This window comes from Marmota marmota, unplaced genomic scaffold (genome assembly GCF_001458135.2).
Source record: "Marmota marmota marmota unplaced genomic scaffold, marMar, whole genome shotgun sequence".
Taxonomy (NCBI): domain Eukaryota; kingdom Metazoa; phylum Chordata; class Mammalia; order Rodentia; family Sciuridae; genus Marmota; species Marmota marmota.
This window is the reverse complement of record NW_025999968.1, coordinates 55,989,475-56,001,738: the sequence shown is the minus strand read 5'-3', so window position 1 is coordinate 56,001,738 and position 12,264 is coordinate 55,989,475. Positions and strand designations below refer to the sequence as shown.

The 12,264-nt window shown below is 45.1% G+C and overlaps 1 protein-coding gene across 2 annotated transcripts in view; it reads right to left on the bottom strand.

Annotated features, from left to right (window-relative positions):
- Positions 1–5,127: 5,127 nt before the first annotated feature.
- The window catches only part of LOC107136460 (carbonyl reductase [NADPH] 1), a 16,282-nt gene continuing 9,145 nt past the window's right edge, over positions 5,128–12,264 (bottom strand). Inside the window, exons 1-3 of one of the 2 annotated variants that reach the window (XM_015478746.2) lie at positions 8,079–8,488; positions 7,278–7,385; positions 5,128–5,852 (exon numbers count right to left, since the gene is read on the bottom strand). In XM_015478746.2, coding sequence (XP_015334232.1) covers positions 5,416–5,852; positions 7,278–7,385; positions 8,079–8,367 — 834 coding nt within the window. In that variant the 5' untranslated portion in view covers positions 8,368–8,488 and the 3' untranslated portion in view covers positions 5,128–5,415. Of the gene's footprint in view, positions 5,853–7,277; positions 7,386–8,078; positions 8,489–12,264 lie in introns of those variants that run through there. The other variant, XM_048803649.1, reaches the window with a different exon arrangement.

Here is a 12,264-nt window from a genome sequence, read left to right as displayed (position 1 = left end):
GCTGGTTTTGAACTCACCATCCTCCTGCCTCAGTCTGCCAAGCTGCTGAGATACAGGCATGTACCACCATGCCTGGCCACTGGTGGCAATTTATAATGAAGCCACTCACAGCCTCTCAAATAGTTAGGCATAGAGTTGTGATAAAATAATGTATTTCCACTCATTGAGTATGTCCAATAGAAATGAATATGTGTTCATATAAAATCTTTTTTTGTGAATGCAGATAGGATTTATTGAACCCAGGTTTGGAGCCTTGTTCCATGGAAAAACCAGTGTCCCGAGAGACAAGTATTGGGAAGGAAGCAAAGCTTTATCCAGTGGCCACAGAAAGGAAGAGAGTGAGAGCTTTGTTCAAAATCAGCTTCTGAACTGCATGGACATTGAGGGGTTAGAGACATAGATCAGGAATAATAAGTGAGAGGGACAGGCTAGTGAAGGGAAGGACATGCATGTCTTTGAATAGGTAGAGAATATCCAGGAAATTGTTGGGCCACTTCTTTTCAATCCTTTCATGCTCTGGTATTTCCCACTGTGACATCTGGTAGGTGTCTTAAGCCTTCAGTTGAGGAGAGAGAGTAGGCAAGGCTGGGTCCACTTAACCCTGTATTAAAGTTTTGGACAAAATGCTTTTCAATTGATCAACATGTCAACATGCAGAGTTGAATAGAATCTGACCCAAAGGTTAAGTAGCAAAGGAGATAGACTCAATACAAAGGTGGAGATGCCAGACCTGTTCATCCTGTTCTTGTTCTTCTGAAGAGGTGCCGTTTTTAGCACAGTTACCCAACGGGTAATGTAGTAGCTGTTATATTCGTAACCCACACATCACAGAGGGAAATACTAGTGGAAATCTGATAATGTGTTGCCCAGCTGTGAGCCCTCCAAAATTAGTGATTTTTACTTCAATTAAGAGCAAGTGAAAGTGGAGAATTTATTTAGGTTTTCCTTGTTAACAATTGCAGCATTATTCATAATAACCCCAAATTAGGACTCAAATGTCCACCAAACGGTAGCTAAAACATTGTGATATATCCATACACTGAGATATTTGGCAATATAAAGAAATACTAATGGATGCTAAAATATGCTAGGTTTTTGCGGGGAAGTTAGGGGTTAGGGATTTAACCTAGGGCTCTCGAGCAGGCTCAGTATGAGATCTTCCACTGAGCTTTAGGCCAGGGCCAATGTGGTGTGTTAATCACGTTTTAATTTTTCTGTATTTTAAAATGTTTTGCCACCTTGGGGGCTTGGTTAGGCAGCCCCTCGTAGAGTTTGCTAATTCCTAGAGATTGTAAATATTTTTCCATGAATACATCTTTGATGTTTTAACCAATCCAGAGCTCATACCCCTATATATTTTCCTTAACATACTCTCACACAGTGAGTGTTCTGCCCTCAGTCACCCCAGAGCCAGGTACTGGACAACTTGATAATCCTCTGTATCCCACAGCTCACTGAAACTGTGCAAAGCATCAAATCAAATCAAATCAAAGCATCAAAACTTGCATACCTGCTTCACACATTCCTTTCAGCAGAACTCACAACAAAGGCTCTGGGCCATATTTTCCTCTTTGAGGCTCCAAAATGACCCTGATACTTCCCTCCCCATGTGGGTGTGTCCTTTCTTCTTGGGAACTTTAAATAATAAACTCTTAAAATTGTCTTTATTTCTGTCACTACCATACCTGGTTAGAAACATTTTAATACATGTGGGATAACTTAGGAAAAAATTGTTATGTAAAAGAAGCCAGACACAAGAATCACTTAATATATGATGATTTCATTTACATAAATAGGCAAATCTATAGAGACAGAAGTAGATGTGTGGTCTCCCCAGGGGGTGGGGTGGGGGTGGGGTGGATAAGGGAACTGGGAGTGATTGCTGATGGGTATGGGGGTATGTTTGTTTGGGGGGGATGAAAATTTCCTAAAATTAGATTATGATGGTAGTTTTGATCATATTAAAAATTTTTGAATTTTATAAAGGGAAGATTGTATATAGCATGTGAACTATGTTGGTTGTACTTTTGTGAATGAAAAATAAACACTTTTTCTTGCTACCTCTTCCTTCCCAGCTTTGGAAACTGGTTGTGACTATTCTTTTAATTGAAATGTAGTTGTTTGCATAACATTAATAAAAATGGTGCATTTGTAATGGGATACACTTGAAAATTTTGGTATGGCTTCCTAGCCTTGAGAAATTTTTGAAAACAAAAAATCTGCGATTCCTTCAGAATTCCAGCAAAGAAAATTTAAAGTTCAAATGTGGTAGTTACAGCTCTATTCTTGCTGCATTATGGAAGGAATAAGGACATGTTTAATGAAGCTGTATTTATTTTGCAAGCAACTTAGCCTGGAGTATGTTTAGAGAAAGGCTACCTGTCATGAGACCCTAGCTCTGCTCACTGTGTTTGAGTCTGTTATCTGCCTGTTGACTGGACTGGGTTGTGAATTCTTGAGGTTCATCCAGTACAGATTTCTCCCACAGAGTCTCTAAGAAGAAGAGCTTCCCTGTTCCAGAAGGCCAAGGAGCTGAAGCTGGCCAATGCAACATGGAGCACAGGGACACGTCTCTTGGTGGGTGTGCGGACCACACAGAGAGCTCCACAAAAACCCTGATGCCACCTTAAGCAGAGTCATTGAGACTGCAGACCCCGCTGGAGGCTGACAACAGGAGGCTGTGCACAGCTTTCCCCAAGATGGCCAGAGAAGACTCCCCTTTGTAAGCCTCTTCATCTCTCCTTGCTTATGCCTACGTCTTTCGCTTGGCAGGAAGATGCTGTCATTAGCTTTTCACATCCAGTGGCTTCTTCGGGTCACTTGACAGAGGGTGGACCTGTGATGTCAAAAAATCTTGACATGACATAAGCGATCTGTTAGTCTAGCTGGTGGCTAGCTTTCACAACAGCCCTTCTGCCACTGTGTTCCAGTGGTGAAGAGGACCCTTCAATAGACAGCCTCCTAGACGGGTTTGTTCTCTCTCCTTGTTTTAATGGAACCCAGTGATAGGATACTAGATAACAGAATTGCTCCTTACTGGTCGGAAAGGGAGGAGCCTGGGCAGTTGCTGGGACTCCTTGTGGCACATGGAATAATATCTCTGGGTATTGTGTAGCCTCAGGTGCCAGAAGTTGTTGAGCCAGTGACTTGTTGAAATGCCTTGACCCTCATTGGGCTCATTCTTTGATTTTGCTCAGGGGGACCATGGCTAATGGCTGTATTTTAAACTCATGGTATGGTCCTCTGAAAGTCACAGTCGTCTGCCTGGTACACTGTGTTCTCTGAAAAAGTATGAAATATCCACATGGAGCCATGTCCTGACAGGAAGTTGTTTTTCTTCAGCGAGAATCATGGAAGCTCTCCAAACCTGTGATCACGAGGACATCAATGACTTGTTGGGACTGGAAATGCCAAATGATCAGACCAGAACAGAGTTGCTCCTCCTCAAGTTGTGTGCTTGAAGCACAAGGAGCTCCTCTGTGCCTGAACCAGAGTAAGAAAACTGGCTTTGAGAGTAGCCTCCCATTCTGTGGTTCTACACAATGCGGAGTTATGATCCATGTATATGTAATACGTCAAAGTACAGTCTCCTGTGGTGTATATCTTAAAAGAAAAAAAGAGAAAAGAGTTTGAAATGACCAATTTCACTCTCCTCAATGCTTTTATTCTTATAAAACCACCCTGCCTTGCTCAGCTCATGGGATCCCTCATTCTTTTTTATGGCATGAAGTGCTGCCTTATTCTCTAATCAGAAACAAAAGACAACTAAGGTCTTGTGGGGCTGGGTTGTGGCTCAGAGGTAGAGTACTCACCTAGCATGTGTGAGGTACTGGGTTTGTACCACAGTACCACATATAAATCCTCAGTCCACATATAAATGAAAATATTGTGTCCACCTATAGCTAAAAAACAAATATTTAAAAAATTATTGTAATTTTGTGTGTTTACAGGTAGGGCTGATTCCCAGAAAGCTCCCATGAGGGAGGGAATGTTTATGCACCTCTATTACTTTGGGAGACCTGAGGAAGAAGAGTACTATTGCAGAAAGGGAAATTATATACACGGGATTGAGTCAGCACTGGCTAGCAGCTTTGGAGGTCCATTTGGGTTTGTGATTGTAAATCTCAAGATCGCCCAGTCAGCCCCTGTGATTCCCTCCTCCCCAGTGTCTTGCTGCTAGTCAGGCTGGGTGTGGTGGTTCCTTTTGAGGGTTGGTGTTTTCTGGGCTCATACAAGAGTGTAGGATAACGAGGGAAGAGTTGGAGCCCCAGGCTCCCTCTGCCCGCTCTGAGATATGGGCATGTTTGTAACTGTCTGCAGTGGGAGTGAGTGTGCTGCCGGCGTTGTCTAGCAGATATAATCAGCTTCCTCTCCAGTGTGCAAACCCCAGTTTGGTCTCCATTTGCAGTTCATCTCAGCTTCCCTTATTCCACTTAAATCTGAGCCCCTTTAGCTTTTCAGGTGAGCTGGTTGTAACACCTGCCTGAATCCTTCNCCATGCTAGGCCAGTGTTCTACCACCGAGCCACACCCTCACCCTCCCCAAGTTTTCAAAGCTCACAATAAACAAAAAAGTGGAAAAATGGTAATCAGTGTCTATATATACACCTATGGTCTGCAATTCCAAACATCCTGTTATGCTCTTCTACTTCTTTGTATTTTGGAACACATGGGAGTATTACAGTTGTGGGATACTCCATTCCTACTTAGGAACACTCACATCCAGGTGTCTCTATAATATTTCTCTCAGCTCAGTCATAAGTGACCATGCACACAGCACCCACTCACTCTTCTCAAGCTGCTGGTTGTTTTCACACAATGACCTAGGCTTTGGGAAGACACCAGGGCAGCTGCCTTTGCCTTGCTGGTAGTGCGTTTTCGTGGGGGAGGGGTAAGCCATAGTCCAGGGGCCACATCCAACTCTGATGCTTGTTTTGCTAAGTGTGTCTGCTCTCCTGTTTGACGAGTAGTTGCAACTGACTGCAGAGCCCACAGAGCAAGGTGTTTAAGGCCTGGCTCCTCCTGGTCTGACCACGCCTGAGTTCCACTCTCTCTCCCCTTGACCTAGCTTTTACAGTGACCAAGCTCCTGGATGGAGTTTGCTTCAGCATGAAAACAGTCTGCAGAGTGGACATTTATCAAGAATCCTTTATTCACCTTCTCATTTGCATTAGTTATTTTCAGGAATTTCACTTTTCTCTCCCTGTGTCAGAATCAGAAAAGACCTCAGGGAATTAGTGGTGCCTGAGTGAGCTCCCTAGTCCACCTGTGACATGTGACACCTAAGCACTTGATAAGGATGCCTTGTGGGATTTTTTTTTTTTGGTCTAAGGATAGTTTTGAAAGCATAAATGTCCTTTGGGTCACATCAGTGCAGGATACCAAGTGGGGACCATGGTGGAGGTGTGAGTTCAGCTCACCACTCACTAACTTGTTTATCCTGAACAAACTGCCCATGGGGCCCCTCTGCCTCTGGGGGCAAAAGGGCCAAGTACACGGGGGTCTCGGCTCCTTCTTCCGGACTCTTGGTGGCCGAGGGTCCTGTCATGTCGGTTCTCACCCACCCTGGGCAGCAGGCATTCAGCAGGATCTTATCTCCTCTCCTCTGCTCACTGAGTTTCCAGGCATAGATTCTGGACAGGACTGTGACACCAATCTTGGACACTCCATAGGCAGAATTGGGCCAGCCTTCTTTTTCGTGCACTCCATTTTTTGCGTCTTCCACAAACTTGTTCATGAGCCCCACCAGCTCCTCCTCTGTGATGGTCTCACTTCGAAACTTCTGCTGCAGCTCTGGGCTGCAGCGTTTAAGGTAGACCAGACTCAACACGCTGGAGACATTCACCACTCTGCCTAAAATACATTCCAAACCATGATACATTCATCTGTGTTAACATGTAACATAAAATCTACATGAGAATAGTGAAGACCAATTATACTCAGATGTTAGAGCAGAAAATTTTCATTTGAAAGAGCGCTACCAGTATGAGCTTTAGGAGAAACAGACATGGACCGTTGGGTGGTTGCATAAGGAACTTCCATAAAGAACCTCCTGGGATCACAGGGTGCCTGTGAGCACAGAAGTTTCCAGGAAGCTGTACACTCCAGTGTCAACTCTAAGCCACACATCTCGTTGTTGTAAAGGCGGCTGGCTGCCAGTGTGTCTTTAATGAGAGGTGGGTCTCCCTGAGTGGAGGAGTGCTAAAGCAGTTTTCAATGGAAGACTAGGAGAGTCTGTGGCGTGCACAACATGAAACACTTTGATGAGGAGATGAAATGAGCCAGGAGGGAGATAGGGGCAGATCATGGCATCACTGAGGGATTTCTCCTGAAGGAGTCTGGGAGTGCCTGGCACAACTTTAGCAGAAGCAGACACTGTGCAGAGCCCTGGGAAAGGACATGACTTAAGAAGGGAGGCCTCTCAGGTGGGTTTGCAGGTGTGTGCATGGTCAGCTGAGGGCCCATTTAGGGCTGTGATGAAGGATTCAGGTGATTCTCAGTGGGCAAAATCTTTTTAATTTTAATTTTTTTTTTTCATTTCAGCAATCAAACCTAAAGGTGCTTAACTGAGCCACATCCCCATCCCATTCTTTGAAATTTGAGGCAGGTTCTTCCTATATTGCTTAGAGCCTTGGTAATTTTCTGAGGTGGGCCTTGAACTTGCAATCCTCTTGCCTCAGACTCCCGAGTTGGTGGGATTTCAGGGGTGTCCCATGATGCCCACATCAGTGGGCACAATCTTAGCACATGGGCATTGTTGATGTGGGGGCAGAGACTCGTGGCCTCCAGGGTGACCACAATGGTGGGTGGCCAGGAAGACTTAGAGGAAGGATGGACATCCCCTGAAAATGTCAGTTTAGATTGGGGGTTATTAGGAGTTATGGAGGATCAGGAACATCCATATGTGTGAATTGGTCTGGGAATGTTTTGGGCAGGTGACAGGTTTGGTGGGGCTGGGTCTAGTGAGGCAGTCCTAGTCCATGAGTCTGAATGAGGGTGTACAGAATGGAATCTAGGGCCTTTGTCAGTAGGAGGGAAAGAAGAAATAAAGAGCTGCTTTGAGGAGACTTTTGAACAGACACTTGAGGATACCAAAGAGCCAGGTGTGGCAAGAACAGTGCATAGAGCAGCAATCCACTGAAGAAGGGGGTTGGGGAAGTAGAGCTGCACCTGGCAGGTGGAGGCCCAGCAAGGCAGGGACACAGCTGCAGCAGGAGAGGCCTGGGGCAAGGAGAGGAGACTGCAGGAGGGCAGGGCCAGATCACCCACCCCACTCACCTTGTGGTTTTATGAGGGGGAGTAGCTCTGTGCAGACATCTCGGGTACCAAAAAAATTTGTTTTCATTGTGACTTCTGCTTGAATATGAAAGGGTGTCGGATCAGCCACTTTTAAGAAAAAAGAGAAAACAGTAAACAGTTGCTGTGGGGTACAATTTCTCAGAAATAAAAGAGTGTACAGGATATCTGGCACCCTCCAAGTAAAGTCTTGTGTCTAGTGCAGGGTTGTTCACACTTGGGATCTCCTGGGAACCGGGTATAGCAGTTGGGGAAGGAGTGGGGAAGTGTTTCAAATAGTGACCACATTATATTGTTATTTTTTATTCTATATGAACATGTAGCATGAAATCCCATCATCATGTATAGCTCTAATGCAGCAATAAAAAAATGTGGAAAGCGAAAAAAAGTCAACCTCCTGGTTTCATAACATTCTTTGTTTTTGTAGAATGGCAGTATTTGGGTAGTCTGAGTCATGGGTACTGTCTATTTACTATGTTGGTGTAATCAATATTTTGCAATTATTTATTTCAAAACTAGTCAAAAGTCTACTCAACTACTTTAATGTACACTTTTGTAAAGAAAACCTAGAAAGAGCCGAATGAGTCCCAGTCGCGCAAACACAATGTCCCTTTGGCTTGCACCTTCCCGGTCTCTGCTTTCCCTATGGCTTCCGTCTATACTGTCTGTTTCTTTCTAGGGAGACTTTATGGATCCCACAAAGCAGAAGGCACCTGCCCCTCAGCCGCTTGCAGAAGGTGGTCCCCCAGGGCTACAAGCTTTGCACCCCGACCGACCGCTTACTCTTAAAGGCGATGCCCGCGTTGTTGACCAGCACATCTAGTCCCCTGTACTCCTTTCGCAGGAAGTCACGCAGGATGAGGATGCTCTGCGGGTCGTCGATGTCCAGCTGGTGGAAGAGCGGGCTCAGGCCCTCTGCCTGCAGCTGTTGCACTGCTGCCCGGCCCCGCGCCTCGTTGCGCGCGGTGAGCACCACGTCCCCCGAGAACTGGCGACAGAGGTCGCGCACGATGGCAAAGCCAATGCCCTTGTTGCCTCCAGTGACCAGCGCCACGCGGCGACAGGACGACATGGCTGGTGGGCAGCGCGGAACACCTGCACAGAGAGTGGATCTCAGAACCTCTGCACCGCTGGAGCGCAAAAGTGGAGCACCCGCAGGTTGCTGGCCCGGGACCGCCCGCCCACCACGCAGGCGCAGCCCCGCCCTGTGCAGGGCGTGGCTCGCCTGGAGTTGTCTGGAGTTGCTCGGAGTTGCCCAGAGTTGCCTGGAGTCGCCTTAGGCGGTCAAAGACTGGGAGCTGGAGATTAAAGTTGTGCTTCGCAATTTAATCTTTGCAAAACTCGCCTCCTGGTTTTATTGGTATGTTCTTAATGAATTGTTCAACTTTTGTTTCCTTTCGCGGTTAGAGGAATAAACAGTGAAATCGAGTAGCTTTTTGTAGAGGAACATGAGGAATGTTTTGGGGGAGTCAGAGTGAACCTGGAGGTAGGCTGGGGCAGATCACTGGCATCCCTGGGAACCACGCTGAGGGCTTGGACTTTCTGCTGAAGGATTTTTGGAGCGGTTTGCCAAGCAGACTGTGTTTAGAGCCCCGGGAAAGGAAAGGATTCAAGAAGAAAGGCCCTTACCTTGCCACACAGGCCAGTGGGAGCTGGCGGGTGCTGGCAGGTGCCTACCTGGTAGAGAAGAACCATTGGGATTGGCCATGTGACTACATCTGTACTGACTCCCAGGGCTGGTCTTCTAAGGTTTGCTTTCTGTACCCCCAAGTATCCAGTTATTCACAATTGTGCTTGAAAGACATGTGGCTTGTGTATGAACTTCCCCTCCCTTTATCTCTGCAATTAAAGTCTTTCAAACTAGAGTTGTGGAATGAACTGAAAGAAAAGTCCAGGGCATCAAATTTCTGTTCATTTCACCCTAAGTATATAAAAGCAAAGCTACTGGCCTGTCCTTTTTGAGAATGGAGAAGTAGTTACTAAATCGACTGTTACTTCACTATGTATTTGCAAAAATACCATCCTACCTGGCTCTGAGAGCTGCAGTGTACAGGTGCCTGGGCACGTCACAGCCCTTCACACACACACACACACACACACACACACACACACAAATCACATGTCAGGATGTACCTTTTTTTCCCCATTTTAAGATGAAAGAATAGACTCCTGCTGAGAAAGTTTATAAGTTGGTTCAGTGGTTCTAATGAATTTTCATCATCCCTTGGAACTTACAACTAGGGAAGAGGGGACTAGATCAAGTTTCATTTCTCTCCTGTCCCATATGTACCACTATCCACAGTGGCTATTTAAATCTAAATTGAAATTGATGTAAATTAATGCTAATTACAATTAATACAATTAATGTTTTAGGCTGGGGTTGTGGCTCAGGGGTAGAGCACTCACCTACCATGTGTGAGGCACTGGGTTCAATCCTCAGCACCACATAAAAATAAAATAAAGATATTGTGTGTCCACGTATAACTGAAAAATCAATAATAAAAAATTCTTTTTTTTTTTAAGCTGGGTGCCTGGCCTATAAACCCAGTGGCTCGGCATGCGGAGACAGGAAGATTGTGAGTTTGAACCCAGTGTCAGCAAAAAGCGATGCGCTAAGCAACTCAGTGAGACCCTGTCTCTAAATAAAATACTAAATAGTGCTAGGGATATGGCTCAGTGGTCAAGTGCCCCTGAATTCAATCCCCGATACGAAAAAAAAAAAAGTAAAAAAATTTTTTTAATTAGTTGCTCATGACAATACAATGATCTTGACATATCATATATTTGATTCAAATGGGATATGAATTCTCATTTTTCCACACATACAGATTGCAGGATCACATTGGTTATACAGCCACGTACACACATACAGCAATACTAGTGTCTATTGTATTCTGCTGAAATTGTATTCAATTTCAGTTACCACATTTGAAGTGCTCAAGATTCACACATCAGTGACCTCAATATTGAGCAGTGCAACTATAAGATATTTTCATCATTGCAAGAGAGTCTTGTGCACAAAGTTGCTTTACACAGATTCTAATTATGTTGCCATTTCAATGTGACTTTCCTGGCAGTTGATTAACAAAAAGTTGAAGAACCTTGCTTTTTTCAATGGAATTTTTTATTGAGGTAATAATAAATTCACAAGCAGTTTTAAAAAAACAAGAGAGATCTTACGGGTCCCCCAGTTTCCCTCAGTCTCAAACTCTAGTATGATATCACACATATATTGACATGAAAAGGATGTACAAGTCATTTTTGGAGTTCTTCTGTTTTGTTTCCTTACTCATGGGTGTACAGTTAGTTCTGTATGATTTCATCACATGTGCAGATTGTATAGGGTTCCTGCCCAAGACACAGCGTTTCCAGGAGCAGAAGGGCCTCTATTGTTGCTGTTGTGTAACCAAACTCTCTGCTCTTGCTCCCAAACCCAGTCTATCCCCCGTCAATCAAGCATCTGCTCCCCTTTTCTCCAGGTTGTTGTTGGAAACTTGTTACACAGACGAAGCATAGGATATGTAACCCTCTGGGTTGTCTTTTTCACTTGGCTAATGAAGTGGCTTTGTGTGTTCTCCTTCACCCGAGTGTAGCTTTGGTCTGTGGTTGAGTGGGCCTCTCCTCTCCTGCTTTCTTAGGTGTGGTGAGCCAGTGCAGGAGGATGTGGGTTAAGGACGTGGGTTAAGGATTCACTGATGGCTGGTGGTGCAGGAGCTTGGGACATGAGAGCACCTGCTGATTAAAAAGGCAGTGCCTGAGAGAGGGCCCTGGATCATGATTTTCAGGCTGGTTTGTTTGTGCTTTCAGAACTGGTCCCCACACAAGTTGACAGTTCAATGGGGCTAAATGCTCCAGAAAATGCAGTATAGAAACCATCAAGAGCAGAAACAATCGGAGAAAAAAAAAAAAACATCATGGGTATCCTCAGTCACAGACACCAAGGAGGGAAATGAAAGAAGGAATTCCCAGCAAAAGAAGGTGTTCTAAGAAAGAATGGATGGTCAGCTGTTCCAAGTGTTAGGGGAAAAAGTGAGAAAGAGAAAAAGAAAACTGAGACACAGCCAAGAATCTTCTCAAGAGGTAGTCATTGATCTCTTCGGGAAACATATTTATAGTAACAGCGGAGAAAGGAGCAGTAACCAGGGAAGTGACAATCATCAACAATTATACTTCATATCACCTTCAAAATACACACCACAAAGGAGAAATCACATATGGAGACAGACTAGCAAGACTAAGGTAGAGAAATTATGAGATGGGAAGAATTGAATCAAGACAAATGGGAACACTGGGGACAGGAAATGTATGAACAATGGTTGGTTAACTGCAATAGGACAGAAAAGATGTGAAGGCTCCCAACCTAGACCATGGAGAACTCACTAGGGTGGGGAATCCAATCCAGTGAGCCAGGCCTCATATCCACAGGGTTTGGCAACAACTAACCAACCATCTTCCAGGGAGCACTGAGCAGGGGGAGGGGCTGGGAAGGAGTACGCGTGTTAACACAGTGAACCATGAAGTCTTCCAACAAGTAAACTGGAGCAGGAACAGGAACAGGAATATTGTAGGAAATAAGCTGAAAGACAGCCACATAGCATCAGAGGAGTGGAGTAGTAACACTGATCCTGCTAATGGACTCTGGTTCAGGGGCGAGACTCCAGTCCCTGGGTAGAACTGGCAAAGGCAAGTAGAAAGTACTATAGTGCCAGAGGAATAAGGAGACAGAGTGCCTGGCAGGCTTTCAAGAAGCGATAAGGTACCCAAGATGCTGTGGAAGCTAGTGAGCAGATCTGAGGTGCAAAATACAGCCAAAGAGGCCAAAAAGTGATTTCCTGCAGCCCAGAACACTAGGCCAGAGCTCCTCAGCCCCTCCTAGCAAGACAGAAAAAGCCTAGCATAAACAAGTCTGGTTGCAAGGATCCCCATGGAAGAAGACTGCCAAGACTAAGAATCAGGCAAAAGTCAAAGC